Below are 12,046 nucleotides of genomic sequence, written 5' to 3'. Positions count from 1 at the left end.
TGACAGCGAGTTCCACGGCTTAATATTAAATGCAGGCAGTGAAGTCTCAGAATCAAGCAGTCAAAGAGAATATTGATAGTGTCTCATTCAAAACATAAGTGATGCAAGTAAGTGCAAAAATAAATGAGGGTAAGTACCAATCTGTGAAATAGCGCTAACCCGAGCACAACAGTTTAATAGCTACAAGCAAGCTCTTGGTGAATGAAGTCACTAAAATAAATTTGCCAGAATGGGGATTTGCCACTCAGTAACATTGCCACACTCCCTTCCAACAAGGACAAGGACAGGTTGATGTGCTCGGGGTTGAGTTTACTGTCACTATAACAACAGCATCAACTTGTAAAAGCTCTTTTTTGGGGGGAGAGGGAGAACTTGCTGAAATATACTGGATACATTACAAAGTAACAATATTCTTGTTAGCTAAATTACAAGAAACTTTATTCAATATTCATTACAACTAAAAAATATCCTTTTTAACTCTGCAACTCCTTGTGTTCTAAAATCCCAAGTACATTACGTTCTAAAACATCCAAGCTCCTCAATTTGGGTTCTAAGTATGCACTTGATCAATAGTCCAACGCTAAGGTTTGATTTCAAAGATGTGTCTACACAATATACATAAGAAAGACAGTGATTTGATAGAATATCAAACCAATGTTTTTTATGTGGAATGAATACTGAATACCGATTTTTGTAATTTTGCTAACATGGCTATTGTAACAATGCATTATACCCAACATGCAGTTTGAGCACGTTCTCCCTAAATAAAAACGAAATGAGCTTTGATAATACGGTTGCTAGTGGGATTTTCAGAAATTTGGGTGGGGAAGAGCAGTGCCATAAAAGGTGATGCAAATCCTTTAATCTATACATAATGAATTTGTCGTAGGTGATACAGAACCCATCTTATAATTATTCTCCATTAATATGCTAGAAATTGGTTGGGTGGAGGAAGCAGTGTCAGACATTGATCGTAAAGTATACAGCACTAGGTGTTGCAATTACTAGGTTGTAAAATTACCTCAAGACATTGCCCCACTGAACAGAGTAACAATGCAGGAGATCTTCGAGATGCATGCACCCAAAACTCTCAATATGAATTGCTCGCAATACAGCTGTTGGCATGAGCCAAATAACTTTCAATTGCATACCAAACTTATTCTTCATCTACCCTTTATCATATCCCCAATATTCTAAACTTATTCAGTTAAATTATTTTCACAACCTCCTCTCGAAAACCCAATGAGTGGTTCCTAAATAAAACTATGCTTTTTATTTTACATAAAATAATTATGTCAGATGTACAAATTTAGCTGCACTTTCTTTGCTCTCTCAGCAACCCCAATTAGCTTATCTTTCTTCATGGCTTCAATGATTTCTAAATATTAGTTGCATTGATTAAATTCTAGAGGTGCAGTAATGAAAACATAGGACAGGAGCCCATCATGGTAAGCACTGGATGTTCAAACACCGTCAGATACTCAGGAAATCCAAGGACTATGTAGATGAATCTCACTGAGATTTATTTGATGTACCATTATTGCAAATATTAATCAAAGCATCCCAAACTGCTCCTGTTGACAAGTTTCAAATGCTTGCAGTCCCCTTACATTTAAAATGATCTCCTTTATTTGTAAGGGCACAGAGTTGTGATACCATGTATTTCAGAATAGCGGTCATCTTTCTTTTTTATCTTAAGTGCCATGGTTGGGAAGAGAGCACAGCAAGCATGATGCCTCATCTCACCCTTCAGCTAACTGTTTTTTTTAAAAATGGTAAAAGAAACAGGAATGAGTAAAACAGTCACGCGTAACATAGGGCCTTTTGACAGCTTTACAATACTGACCAATTCATTGATAATATACATTATGAACTGGCAGACATAAGGTTAGCAGTCAAATGGCTAAAAGTACTATTAAAATACTAATGTTCTGAACATGAAAATACACATTGATAAACTTGAAATATAGCAGTAATCTGAAAATCATTTACTTGATTCAAAATTGAAACTAATAATATTCTTAAAATATATGTATATTATCTGTGACAACAAAAAGGAACAATTTGCTAAGTGGATGAAAATCTGTCAAGTAACATTGCATGAGTGTTTGATGCAAACAGTTCCCTGAGAAGCCTATTTCCTATGAAGAGCTTCTCGTGAAAGTGGAACTTGCAAAGACTAACATTTACAAGGCTTTCAAAAACATAAGATGACAGAAAAAAAGAACTCCGGGCAAGGATCTCTAAACCAAGACACTACACCTTTTTGGGACCTCAATGTCGCAGAATCCTCGTCACAGCTTTAAGAAAATTCACATTGACATATGTTTGTCGGCATAACATTTCGATAACTGGTCCAAGTATTTACCTTTTTCAGATATGTTAACCTTTGTTTCTCCATCTGGTGAGCAATTCTTTTGGAACGATTCCCATTACAGAACATGTGTTCTGAGACTTGTTATTATGCGGTCTGTGTGTGTGACTAGCCAACCGTTTTCTGATTATTTTTTTCCACCTATCGTCTGTCTGATCAGGTCTCAGACCACAAGCATCTTCAATAGCTATATTCATCAATGCAAGACATGAAGCAGGCACACACATCAGGTTTTCTCAATGTAACCAATGTGCTGTAGCTAGTCACAAGCATAATTTAGTGTGAGGTACATATCAAAGACACCTGGTAGAGACCTATCTATTGCTATGAGGAATGCCATTATACCAGGTGAAACAGAATAGCATTACTATTAGCAATTCAAAATCCAGCATCATTATTTAAAACCCAAATATTAGAGTTAATTATTGGCATACATGAGTGTATGTTCAATACATGTTTTGACATTAAGAAACATGCTAGTCTCTACAAAGGTAGGACATTAAGGGTAGGATGCATACATCAGTATATACACATCAACAATGGCGCTTTTCAACTTTAGGAATAAACTTTTATCAGGCCAGATTTGTGTGTGTATTTTCACATACTCACACTTTAGGGCGAGGATGTGTTTACACTGATCCGATTGGACTCTATACGAAGACAGAAAATGGCTCTTAATAGAAGCACTGAAGGTGGAGAGCAAACTATTTATTTGCTGTCTGGCAGTGGATTTGAATTTCATCTTCAATGATTTAAAAAAAAAAAATCTCGTGGACGACACCTAAAAAACACAGCTTTTAAAATTGGCAAAATGTCACGCCATGTTGTATAGTGGATGGAGTCCCTAGGATTAAAGGATGTTTCTTTGCAAATTGTGTTTTTCCATGATTGCAAATTATGGTACCTTTGAATAGAAAGTTTAAAAGGCCTTTTAAAAAAAAAAAAATCTCAAATGAAATACCACCAGAAAGAGCACAGTCAGATTGTTTACCACATAGTTTACTCTAGAAGCTGTCTTTCAGCTTTGGCTTTGCAAGGGAGCTCCCCCCACATATGGATATATACCATCCGCATGAAAGACCAGCAAGAAAGAGGACATGGGAAAATCTATTCTCCTCTCAACCACTAATATGCACTCATCACCCAAACTGCCGGTGAGAACTGACGAAACAATAGGGACAGACAGCTACCTACTAAACACTGTGTCAGGTATTAACAACAAACTGCAGGTTGAAAAGTATGATTAGATACCACAACCCCCCCCCCTCCAACTGTTTTGTCTAGGTCTGGTGACAGACAACACAATCGGACAAACAGAAGGCACTTTAGAGCAAGATGCAACAAGCTTTGGTTCCTGTGGTGGCACGCTTGCTTCTTGCATTTAGATTTCCCAAAGGGATGAGGCAGTGGGGCAAGCGTCCACCACTTAATGCTGCAGAGCTCCTGACCCGACGCAAAGACTGCAAAAACAAGGCCACTCACTCAGAGCTACGATAAGCACTAATCATGAGGAGGAACTCCCGCTAACATTGCACCAACACGGGTCTTCTATCCTCATGATCCAACGTCTACTTTTGGAGGAAACGATTAGTTTGAGTGTATTACTGCAAAAAACCAAGTCATTAACCCTTGCTCGGACATTTAAAGGAGTATGCACCTGAACTATTTACCATCTAAGAGGCAGTTAAGTGTGGGAGAAAGTTGGCTGCTCCAGAAGCTAAAGTATAACCTAAAGGCTTATACTTCTCAGCTGCGCAGGATAATTTGAAAAGATAAATAGAACTGCCCTCGCCTTCGGTAAAAAAGGCAGAGTAGGCTTGTCTCATTCAGAAGCACGCCTGCCTGGATCCACATTCCGGGCCCTTTCTCTGAAATGAAAAACTACGCTCCAGCTTTGATACTCCAAATTCATTAAATGATGAACTGATTCAATGAAATGCCTATGGGTAGTTGGTTGAATTCAGCAGAGATAAAGGAATGCAAAACTCCAGTCATATCCATTTTTTGCTTCTACATGTTTCAAGCAGCAACACTGTCTTCAGCCAGGAGACTTAAGACGTGCCATCTTGGAGAGGCATGTTTCATGCAGCAGTGGGATATGTTCTGTCTTGGAAGTGTTTCTGAACTTTTTTGCCAGATGACAAGACCACGAAAACTAAATTTCACACACATTGTAATTAAGAGAGGACATGCTTCCCAGGAAGAAAAAACAGTCCTGTGATGGTGCAGGACAACCATTACAACCCACACCACTTGCTGTCGCGAGTATGTTCTGGAAAGAAACTGGCACACAAGGGCAGAACAACACAGTCACCATCAAAGAAAATTAAAACTACGTTTAGTGAATGCTTTGTTAAGCACACAACACGTATTTACCAGCTGAACCAGACCTTGCAACAGGCTCCCTGTTTAGACATTGCAATATTTCCGCACTTGGCTACAAAGGGGAGGTTTGCATTTGTTTTATATGCGTGTGCACAAAATAACTGTTCGATAACTGCATAATTTACACTCAATGTAAAAACCCCTATTTTTTTGTTCGACAACATTTTCACTTTTGTGGTCATTAGCACGGACGCGCATTCTATTTTGGTAACAAAGGACAGAATGGAAATCTGCTTATTAGGGTTAATAAACTGCCTAATGCGGATGTAAAATGGAACACGTCATTTTGTTAGCTCGCTGCTACATTTTCCTGCGAGCGTATGACATCCTGCACGCATATAGAACGAAGCTAGCCGAGCAGTCCCAGTCTCTCAACTGTAAATGCAGCCACCAGATGGCAGATGACCCAAAGGCACCGACTTGTCAAGACAATACCAAACGAGAAACAGACCACGGCTGAAATGTCAATATAGAAGATTGTTTTTTGTTGGGTGAAGAAAAACCACTAATGCCGTTGATAACATATATACAAATCACAACCGAAAAATGGATAAACACACAAAATAAAACTGCAATGACAAACGCCTTGCTTCTGGTCCTACAAAATAAGGCACCAGAGAATTTAAAAAATCCAAAGTGTCCGTCTGCTATAAAACAAGAAGCTCCCAAGTGTTTAAAGGCCGTTGATGTAAGAGTGCAGAAGGGTAACAGGTCATCACGAGATGCACAGGATTTTGTTCTCACGACTAGACGCCATTGGCTCTCTGAAGCAGGGGGATCTGCAGGAAAAGGAGACAAGAATTAGACTGCGTAGTTGACGATTTTGTTGAAAGCATGCCCATGGAAGAGAAGTAATAGACAGGCCGCTAGGTGTGGTTTATAAATGCACTGCACTCTCAAGACAGACCTAACAATCCATGCCCCCCTCCCAACTGTGCTGCAACCAGAGAAAAACACCATATATTATGTAGTTATCTAAGACACTTTAATAGAATTGCGTGTGTGCGTGCATCTGAAAGTTCAACCTGAGGCAGCTGGATAAATAAACACAAGGATAGGAGGGAACGCATTTTAATTGTGGAAGTACACAACTTCTGTCCAATCAAAACATGCACTCATAGCTCCTACCATGTGGGCGGAGACGCCCAGGCCCCTCTCTAATGGCGCACACAATGGTCTGAGAGCTGCCAAGCCAGACCATAAAAACGAAACAATTTGGGTAGTGGGGGCAGGGGCGGATTGGCACTGCGGGCATTCGGGCATGGGCCGAAGTCTCCGTGCCCTCTGTGGGCCGTTTTTTTCTCCCCTTTCCCAGTCCACAGAGTGTGCTCACTGTGGACTAGGAAAGGGGAGGAAAAAAACGTCCCACAGACGGCACAGAGACAGAGAAATGAATGCAGCTTCACTGTGCGTCCCTACAGCGATTATCCACTGTGGCCTCTTCTTCACCCCCTGCCCTGCAAAGCAATCATCCTGAGGGTGGGCTGGGGATATGTGATTGTTTGCAAAAATTGGCCTCCCTGAGAGCCAGGTGTTGATCAGGCCTTTGAGCTATTTTCACCTCGGCCCCCCCTGGGGCCACGCAGCCCAGAAACAGTGTCAGTTTTTACACCTCGCCCACAGCCCTTCACATTCAGGGCATTCAGGAAGAATGGGTCTCCCTGTGGGAGCCAGGTGATCTTTGGAACTTGCACCATCTTCACCTCAGCCTCCCCCTGGCAAATGTGGATGACCAGGCAGCTGTGTTTTGTGCTCCCCTGCCCGGACATTGCCCTGAGGCCTGGAGTGCTGGGGAGGGCTGATTAATTTACTAATTGCAGGGGCCTCACTGCTGTTCATGTGCTCCTGAGCTGAAGGTCTGGGGTGGGCTGAGAATGTTAATAACAGCAGGGGCTTCCTGCTTATTAGGTGCTCCTTCGCTGGAGGGCTGGAATAATTTTGTGACAGAAAGGGGCCTTGCTGTTTTTTAGTTGCTCAGCATGTAGGCCATTGTCACCTTGGTCCTGTGTCCTGGGCAAGAACAGTATCCTCCCACTTGCATTCCTTGTCGGTGCCAGGGACATCTTAAGGATTTTGAGGGCCCTGGGCCAAACATATTTTTGGGGCCCCTGTTCAGAAAAGATTTGAATTTATGATCCAATTTCAGCTCTTTGATGCCCTCTTTCAGCTGGTCACTGGACAGTGCGCTACCATACTTGTCCAAATTCTTAATGTATTGATATCTAATATTCAAGGGCATTGACGTGTGTTTTCAATATGACAACACAGTACCAGTTCACTAAAATTACTGAAAATAATCACAGTGACATCCTCCCATTTATCATGTGTGATGGCCTGTTTGATCTCAAATACTTTTTTTTATGGATGTTGCATGAAACGTAAACCCATTTTTCTGATAAATCTCTGTGATAGGTTCTTACTCATCACCCATATTAAAATAAATTTTTAAAAAATTGTATTTAAAACAATCTGTTTAAGGAGTATGCATTGTCATTAGGGCAAGATTCTCTGCATAACAGAGCTGGCTCTATTAGGGGGCTCTCTGAAAGGCTGGGGCCCTGGGCCAGAGCCCACATTGCCCATGCCTTAAAATGTCTCTGGTCTGTGCATAGCATATGTGGCCTGACGCCAGAGTTGCAGAGATGGGGATTCAAGTTTGAGTCCCAGCGCCTGCTCAACAACCTGTGATTCTGGGCTTAATTTACTAAATATTTCTCTACAAATTAGACATCAAAGAGTAACCAAATGGTGTTTCATGAAAGGGCACGCCCCTTGAATGTGGGCCACGCCCCTTAAATGTCAGCCACGCCCCTTAAATGCGGGCCACTTTTTTCGTCAGTGCCCGGGCCAAATTGTGATCCCAATCAGACTCTGAGTGGGGGTATTTTCCAAACAAGCATTTGTAATGCAAAAGGGGTCGCATTTAAGAGAGTTTGAGCTATTGGCATTGTAAATGACGCTGCCTTTTTATTTAGATGTTGATTTTAAAACTGATAAATAAAAGGTATTGCCATTTACAATGCCAATAGCTTGAACTCTCGCAAATGCAAGGCCTATTGCATTGCAAATGCGTGCTAAAAAAAGTTAAGAGAGCGTGTCAACTATTTGAGAAAATAGTGCTCCGAGGCTGTAATTAAAGCCTACTGAGCAGCAACACCCGTAACAGGGGACACACGTAACAGGGGGTGTCCCCATGAGAGGTTACAAAATGAGACAAGGTGGTACTAAGGAGGGACTACTAAGCCTTTTGACCAATGAACAGCCACAGTTTACCGAGGACAATGACCCAAGCCAATGAAAAATGTGGCAGAGAGTGGGCAGAGCTAAGTCCCTACCTCAATTCAGCATGCCTTGCAGAGGAGCGCATGCGCTGCCCAGGCTCAAACTGAAAATGGCCAGGTTATGTCGTTCTAGGTTTCTAGTAAGAAAACCTGCAAAATATTTTTATCCATTGCAATCCAAGAATCCTCTCTAATCCAGCGTCTGGATACCCCCCGGGTTCATGAGCGTGCTACACAACTACTGACTGACTGATATTCTCAATAACAATGAACAGAAAAATGGGTTTGTCATCCGACTTCATCCTCAAAATAATGTACACCACAACTATGCAAAGAAATTCAACTCATATAAAAATATGCATGCAGTACTTCTGGTTGGGAAGTGTGCAGAGAAGGGGGAACTAAAAACTGCTTCTTAATTTTGGGACAAAACAACTCTACAAGTGGTAAAAACGTGATGTGAGGTGTGGAACATGTTTGTCTATGATCTCATGATTTAGTCTAATTCGAGTATGCTGCAGCAGGACTCACCTTGGATAGATCGATACCAGTCAACGCCTGCACGGAGGCCGGGAGCTCAGCTAGCAAACGGTTCACTTCAGAGGTAACTTTGCTGTTCTCTCCGCTAAGTATAACTATTTCATCCACTTTGGCAAGAGGAGCCGACACCTTGGCAGCAATCTGAAAGGTAAGGGAACAAAATGGTAATTTAATACTGAAAACGCTTAATGTTTCATACTTGCATATGCAATCAAAAAATTCTAAAACCATGTAGAGGGAGCACTGAGATTTTAAGAGCATGACATGCCCTCCTTTTACCACAGACCATCTGCGAACTACTCCCTAGAACCCCCAGAATTACGCAAATCCAAAAACATATCCATCACGCAGAAATAAAATCAAAACTCACTTATTTGGAGAATTATGTTAGTGCCATGTGTATCGCACACAGTGTTATGGGGATGGAGTGTGAGTCGGCTAGCAATGGTGTCACCAGTACTGTCTTCTGGTCCATTACACTGTAGGTAACTACGATGGAGGGCTGCTCGCCTTCTGAAACTTGCACTTAGTAAATGACCACCTAGCTCCAAGGTGATCATTTTCAACAACTAACATTCACCGAGACGTCGAAGAAAACACGGATATAAATAGCACAGCCTAGAAACAGAGTTCCGTATGATCATAATTTTGTCCCCCCTATCCAAGGACATTAAATGTTAAATAGATATTGTCCCTGTGGTTAACGGGATTATAACATTTCTAAGGAAGGTATCAAATGGAGTGTGAAATTCACTGTAGGCCTTATCGGTGCTGTAAAAAGGAGACCGCCTTAGGGGCCTGGCAAAGAGGCCAAGATGGCAGCAGTCCCTCCATGAGCTCCTGGCTCCTCGGTAGAAACTCCGTCACCATCCTTGCTGTTGGCCAACCACCAGACACTGCGCGATAGGGGGGCATTGTACTCGTTGTGGTGCCCCCAGGGAGCTCAGATCGCTGATTGGGAATGGCCGAGTTAGCTGATTTGGATTCGGCCTGGATTCAGCGGGCATGGACATCGCAGCAGCTGCTGGCGTCCCAGAGGTGCGTTGGCCGTTCCTCCTGGGCCCTGGTCGTAGTCGCTGACCTGCACCGATCTGAAGACGGCAGAAGTGCACCAGCCGATATGCCGGTGTCCTCTTTTGGTGGCGGCAATGGCAAACTGAGGGCCGTGGACGGCATCGGAGTCCTTAGGGCATGAGAAAGGGCCTGATGCGACGGCCCCCTGCCTGCAGAGTCTTTGAGGTGAGCGCGGGGGCTCTGAATGATTGGATGGGGCAGGAGGAGCACACAGTTTTACAGATTGCCTCACTGAGTCGCTGCTACGGTGTCCAGGCTATTTGGGGTCCTGAGGACACGCCCCATTAATAATGGAGCGTCACCCCACTGCTCAAAAGAAAAGAAAATACGATAATGTACCGTTATTGTCACTGTATTTTTCCTATTGTCTTCAGTACACCTCGGGCGGGGCTGAGCAGAGCAGGGAAGGAGTGGTTTTCACTCCTTAAGTAAGTGAGCATGACTGCTTGACCGGCCCTATCGGACTGGCCAAACAGTCATGTGCACTCTACATCTTACTCGCCAGGCTTCATTACACAGCCTGGTAATGAACATGCAAACCCTCCCAGTCCCCATCTGAGCACCGATCCACGTGGCTCAGACCAATCACAAAGCTTAATAGCGTTGTGATTGGCTGTGGGGAGGTTGGGTGCCGTGTGCTTCCGGCTGCCGGGATTGATGGAAGAAGGAAACTGAAGACGACAGAGGAGAGGCACCGGCTGGCAAAAAGAAACAAGCATTTGCAATGCAATAGGTCTCGTTTTAACGCAAATTTAAGCTATAGGCCTTGTAAATGACAAAGCCTTTTATTTATGCTCTAAAAACCAGAACGCAAAAATAAAGGGCATTATCATTTACAATGCTAATAGTTCAGACTCGCGTAATTGCGAGACCTATTGCATTTCCAATGCTTGTTATATCATTCGCTGTATGCATCTCCATCCACAATCTACAAATATCTTCACCACCCAAAGTGGTGTCAACTCAAATGATGCAGTCCTCTCGCATTTTTTTGCAGCCTTCTCGGATAGAAATATTTGTGAATGTTCATCAATAAAACAGGAAATATCCAGTAATTATTAAGGAACACTAAACAGTGCCTACAGGAAGAGACATGTTCACCTCCTATGGGTCTTCTGGTAACCATCAGTGACTTAAAAAGTAATAGGCGGTACTCCTACGGTTTAACAGATGCAGCATTCCGTCTGCTAAGAGGAAATGTTTTCAAACGTGATGTTATGCTGGAAAGGACAGTGCGCCTGTGTGCCCATAAACAGCATGGCCTTGACCTAAGTGAATCAATGAAGAGGCAATCGCACAATGAAGTTATTCACTAGTATGTTCAACAAATGAAGCAAAGCTACCATCTCACGAATGAAAAATATTGGTGTAAAAGGCAGCAGTGCTGTTAAGTCACTTGACAAACAGTGCAACTTCTGTGAACACGTGTTAAAAGTTGATGCATAGATTACTTACAACAGACTCCTCTACACGCAAAACGTGTGAGTCCAACTAGTCACCGAGTACTGTAGAAATACAAATGTTGATCAGACAACAGATTTCGCCATGGGATTTTAGGAGTGGGAACGAGGGAGAACCGAGTGACCCAAACAATAAAAACATTCATATTAAAAGGAAAGCAAACATGCTTTTTGCCGCACTGCAGCTACCGGTATGGACTGTCACGACAATGTCTCTTTGTTCGCACTTTAAGAAAAGAGCCCCAATGAAAACAAGCTCTTAGCATTGCTGTGGAGAGCGGGGGGAGGAGAAAGTGAAAGCGGGCATGGCGTGTTGTGCGCGTGAGAGGCACGGCATGGGGCGGCAAAGCAATTTCAAAGAGTGGGAGGGAAGGAGCGAGCATATGGGGATGAGGAGTGAGTGAGGGGGAGAAGAAGCATTTGATGTGGTGATGTGGTGTGCGAGGCATCTGTAAAGTAAAGTAATCTGTAAAGTATACCCTAACAAACATGAAGCGCAGTGTCCAGCAGCCACCGGCCGGCCACAGGGGAAGGAGGGAGATGAACGGGTGGGAGTGTAGATGCTTTACAAAAGAAGCTGCTAATTAAATACAAGAGCGGCCGGGAAGCGGCCAGGAAACACAAGTACGGCCGGCCACATAATTAGGGGAGGAGAAGCCGCACAGCACACGCTGGGCGAAGCCCTTTGATGTGCTGTGCGGCAGCGATGCGCGCTCTGTGCTGGGGGAGGGCCATTAGGAACAGGAACAGATGGCCATGAAAGTGTATGGGCCAAATGCGCGTGCCTGTACGTGCACTCGAAGAAAACGCCACGGACAAAAGTGGTGGTTTGACTATCCGATGGAGCACATGAATTCTCCCCCATTTACCATTGCTTCGCAATGGAAAAGGACGAGACCTAAAAAGCTAACTGTATTTATTTTTTAAATTCC

The 12,046-nt window shown here is 43.2% G+C and overlaps 1 protein-coding gene across 4 annotated transcripts in view; it reads right to left on the bottom strand.

Moving 5' to 3' along the window:
- Window positions 1-1,506: 1,506 nt before the first annotated feature.
- The window catches only part of FLOT2 (flotillin 2), a 309,213-nt gene continuing 298,673 nt past the window's right edge, over window positions 1,507-12,046 (bottom strand). For all 4 annotated transcript variants that reach the window (XM_078680086.1, XM_078680085.1, XM_078680088.1 and 1 more), the window contains exons 10-11: window positions 8,572-8,721; window positions 1,507-5,538 (exon numbers count right to left, since the gene is read on the bottom strand). In XM_078680086.1, the coding sequence (XP_078536212.1) occupies window positions 5,506-5,538; window positions 8,572-8,721 (183 nt within the window). In that variant the 3' untranslated portion in view covers window positions 1,507-5,505. The remainder of the gene's footprint in view (window positions 5,539-8,571; window positions 8,722-12,046) is intronic.

This window comes from Lissotriton helveticus, chromosome 3_1 (genome assembly GCF_964261635.1).
Source record: "Lissotriton helveticus chromosome 3_1, aLisHel1.1, whole genome shotgun sequence".
Classification (NCBI taxonomy): domain Eukaryota; kingdom Metazoa; phylum Chordata; class Amphibia; order Caudata; family Salamandridae; genus Lissotriton; species Lissotriton helveticus.
The sequence above is the reverse complement of the archived record's forward strand: the minus strand, read 5'-3'. Positions and strand labels throughout refer to the sequence as shown.